The sequence below is a fragment of the Rhinoderma darwinii genome, chromosome 10 (assembly GCF_050947455.1).
Source record: "Rhinoderma darwinii isolate aRhiDar2 chromosome 10, aRhiDar2.hap1, whole genome shotgun sequence".
Lineage (NCBI taxonomy): Eukaryota > Metazoa > Chordata > Amphibia > Anura > Rhinodermatidae > Rhinoderma > Rhinoderma darwinii.
The window spans coordinates 97,717,780-97,721,628 of NC_134696.1; the positions used below are offsets into that span (position 1 = coordinate 97,717,780).

The following is a 3,849-nucleotide window of genomic DNA, read 5'->3' on the forward strand; positions in this document are numbered from 1 at the left end:
TTTAGGCGTGGAATTGCAAGTACCCCGATTGTCATGTCTGAATCAGTGATGTTTCCTATAGCGGTATTCAACTTGCATACAGTCATAGGAGACATCAGGGAGACAGACACGGCAATCAGAGCATTAGTGACTCACAGCAAATTTATTCGGATCTGATCGAAAAGGACAGCTAGCGTGATACAATCGGCGCCAAAATTAATTTTAATAACAATCTGTTTTATTATTATTATTTAATTTTTTTAGGTAAAAAGTAAGAATGAATACTTCAGATTTGAACCGGACCTTTTCTGATATAACTCCGGATTACAACAACCAGTAAGTTTATATTCCTCATTCTTGGATGTTTTCCTCATAAATGTTCAGTAGTTTACACTTTGTGTCGATTCTGCATGTTGCATTATTCTTCACGTCAAAATGATGGAAAACTTGGCAGAACCCAACAGACCTCGTCGAACGCATATTCTGTCCATTTGCAATGCATTGAGGTTTCATTTTATAACCACGACACAGATGTGAACAGAACCTTAAAGAGGCTCTGTCACCAGATTTTGCAACCCCTATCTCCTATTGCAGCAGATCGGCGCTGCAATGTAGATTACAGTAACGTTTTGTTTTTTTTTAAAACGAGCATTTTTGGCCAAGTTATGACCATTTTTATATTTATGTAAATGAGGCTTTCTAAAGTACAACTGGGCGTGTTTAAAGTAAAAGTCCAACTGGGCGTGTATTATGTGCGTACATCGGGGCGTTTTTACTTCTTTTACTAGCTGGGCGTTGTGTATAGAAGTATCATCCACTTCTCTTCAGAACGCCCAGCTTCTGGCAGTGCAGACACAGCCGTGTTCTCCAGAGATCACGCTGTGACGTCACTCACTTCCTGCCCCAGGTCCTGCATCGTGTTGGCCACATCGGCACCAGAGGCTACAGTTCATTCTGCAGCAGCATCAGCGTTTGCAGGTAAGTAGCTACATCGACTTACCTGCAAACGCCGAAGCTGCTGCAGAATCAACTGTAGCCTCTGGTGCCGATGTGTCCTCGCTGGTCCGACACGATGCAGGACCTGGGGCAGGAAGTGAGTGACGTCACAGTGTGATCTCTCGAGTACACGCTCTGTGTCTGCACTGCCAGAAGCTGGGCGTTGTGAAGAGAAGTGGATGATACTTCTCATCAGAGCGCCCAGCTAGTAAAAGTAGTAAAAACGCCCCGATGTACGCACATAATACACGCCCACTTGGACTTTTACTTTAAACACGCCCACTTGGACTTTTGCAAGCCTCATTTGCATAAATACAAAAATGGTCATAACTTGGCCAAAAATGCTTGTTTTAAAAAAAAGAAAAACGTTACTCTTATCTACATTGCAGCGCCGATCTGCTGCAATAGCAGATAGGGGTTGCAAAATCTGGTGACAGAGCCTCTTTAAATAGACTTTTTACACTGCATTTATTTATTAAGACGTCACTTACATTTCGTTAGCAAAAGATTGTGTAGTGAGAAACTGACATGGCCAGATCTCCCAAATCTGCAGCAGAATAACTCTGTCGTGTCTAAACGAACACTGACTAGAAGGTTTTCTGTTCTTTATTTAAGAAAAATAATTTTCAAATACCCTATTAGGGGCTTAATAGACGGGAGTCTCCTGTTCCTGACCATTATCTGTTAGATTGCGGAGAGAGCAATGACAAAGTGTGTCTTTCTCTTTTTGGAGGACCCAGGGAACTCCGTAATATGTAATGCTACACTCGTCCTGTGGTGGCACTGCAGGACAATTGAAGACCATCGTATAAATGAGGCAAACATATATGTAATCAGACAGCAAACATGTATAATGAACAATTCTGTAAAAATAATTACATTTCTCTCTATTTTCAATGTCTCCTCTTGAAGTCTTGTTTACATCCAGGGAATTACATATTTCCTACAGTAGAGGGTTTAATAAAATATATTAGTGTAGTCAACTTTTATATAAACAGATCAGCAGCATAAATCTGTCTACTATCCTGAGTGTTTGCTACAATGTTCCAGTGTACAGTAGGTAATGACTATCACTGTAAACTCATGGCCGTTAGTTTACATTAATTGCTTAGACTTCATCCAATGTAGTAAACTCTCCCTGTCGATGACATCAAAGAGAGATCTTGAAAATGGTGAGCAATTGAGACACAAAGTATATGAGAACATTGCAGAACTTTTCAAACAATAATGTATATAGAGATAGTCTGGCTGGAAAAAGGGGGTCCAGCTCAGGTTGGTCCCATAATCCTTTCTCTTTGACATGGTCAACCTGTACAAGGTTGCTCATCATTTTAGAAATTGCAAAGACATAAGAGAAGAACCTGGTTGGACGGTGTAACTGGTTCAGCAAAAGTAAAAAGAGAGGGACAACGAGGCCTGGGACCTCCTGTTCTGGGATGGGGGAACATGGTGGTGTGACCTAGTGCCACAATATGACCTCAGTTTGTTTTTTGCCCCCTGTCCTCCATGTATGCTCCTTTACAAAAAGTAGATATATATGAAGCTACTTTATAATTTATCATGAGCCTAACTTCTACCCTGCCATGTCTTCTAAAGGTCATTCAAAGACAACGAGACAAGTTACATAATTTACAACAGCTATGGAATTGAGTACATTGTACAGAAGATGTCAATTACTTTATACAGCATTATTTTTGCTCTTGGGACTATTGGGAATGGATTAGTCATCTGGATTGCCGGATTCAGAATGAAGAGGAATATCAGTGCCGTGTGGTTCCTGAACCTGGCCATTGCGGACTTCCTGTGCTGCGCTTCTCTTCCTCTACGAATTGCGGAATGGTTTTTCTTTTTTTCGTTATACTCACCCACTATATGTTGTATATTGAACATTATTCTGTTCAATATGAACATGAGTGCCAGTGTTCTTCTCTTGACAGCCATGAGTATTGACCGCTGTGTATCGGTCATGTGGCCATTTTGGGCTAAAGTTCATAGGACACGGAAACTAGTGAGAATCACCGCGGCAGTCATTTGGATGTTGAGTCTTCCCTTGACTGGTTTAGTGTTTTACTTATATTTATTCCATGTTTATGACTTATCCGAATGGTGTGTAGACTATAGACATACCTACGCCCTTAGGGCAAAATCGGTCATGCAACTGATCAGGTTATTTACAATGTTTGTGATCCCTTTTCTCATCATCTTGATCAGTTATGTTGCCATTTTCCTCAAACTTAGAAAAAGTAAGAGGCCCCAGAGATCCCGGAGATCCTACAGGATCATCACCGCTGTTATATTGTGCTTCTTTATCTGCTGGTTTCCATATTACATCTGGCCACTCACACCCATGTATAACGGACATGACTTTCAATTCTATACGCTAAATACTATTATTATCAACCTGGCTTGCCTTAACAGTTGCCTCAATCCAATCATTTATGTTTTTGTGGGCCAAGATTTCAAACATGGTTTCTTAAGGTCTATTCCCTCCAGGGTTGAAAGAGCCTTAAGTGAACCGCCTGAACATGACATGTGTAGAGTATAAGGGGATTTTGAAGATACAGCGATGTTTGAAATATATTCTTCATACCTATAAGGAAACCTTCCTAAAGTAGATTTCCAGGACTTAAGGGGATATATTATTATCTGAAATTTAATTCAAATCAAGTCTTAATTATAAACATATTTTTAAAAAATATGTGTTTTTTTTCTCCATAATATTTTATTATATATATATTCAGTTAGGTGCAGAATTATTTGGACAGTGACACAATCTTCATGATTTGGGCTCTGCTGCCACCACATTGGATTTGAAATGAAACAACGGAGATACAATTGAAGTTTAGACTTTCAGGTTTAAAATAAGGGGTTGAA

At 39.9% G+C, this 3,849-nt stretch overlaps 1 protein-coding gene across 1 annotated transcript; it reads left to right on the plus strand.

The window, feature by feature from the left end:
• Positions 1 to 256: 256 nt before the first annotated feature.
• Positions 257 to 3,601, plus strand: LOC142662669 (formyl peptide receptor-related sequence 1-like). Its single transcript, XM_075840881.1, has 3 exons — positions 257 to 315; positions 2,572 to 3,081; positions 3,115 to 3,601. Exons 1-3 carry the CDS (start codon positions 257 to 259, stop codon positions 3,518 to 3,520), a joined length of 975 nt encoding a protein of 324 aa, XP_075696996.1. The 3' UTR covers positions 3,521 to 3,601.
• The last annotated feature ends 248 nt before the right edge of the window (positions 3,602 to 3,849 follow it).

Excerpts from the sequence above, each read along its gene's own strand:
- LOC142662669 (XM_075840881.1), top strand. The coding sequence starts at position 257 with ATGAATACTTCAGATTTGAACCGGACCTTTTCTGATATAACTCCGGAT. Across the intron at positions 316-2,571 it reads ACTCCGGATTACAACAACCA|GTCATTCAAAGACAACGAGA; the intron begins GTAAGTTTATAT and ends TGTCTTCTAAAG. Across the intron at positions 3,082-3,114 it reads GTTTATGACTTATCCGAATG|GGCAAAATCGGTCATGCAAC; the intron begins GTGTGTAGACTA and ends CTACGCCCTTAG.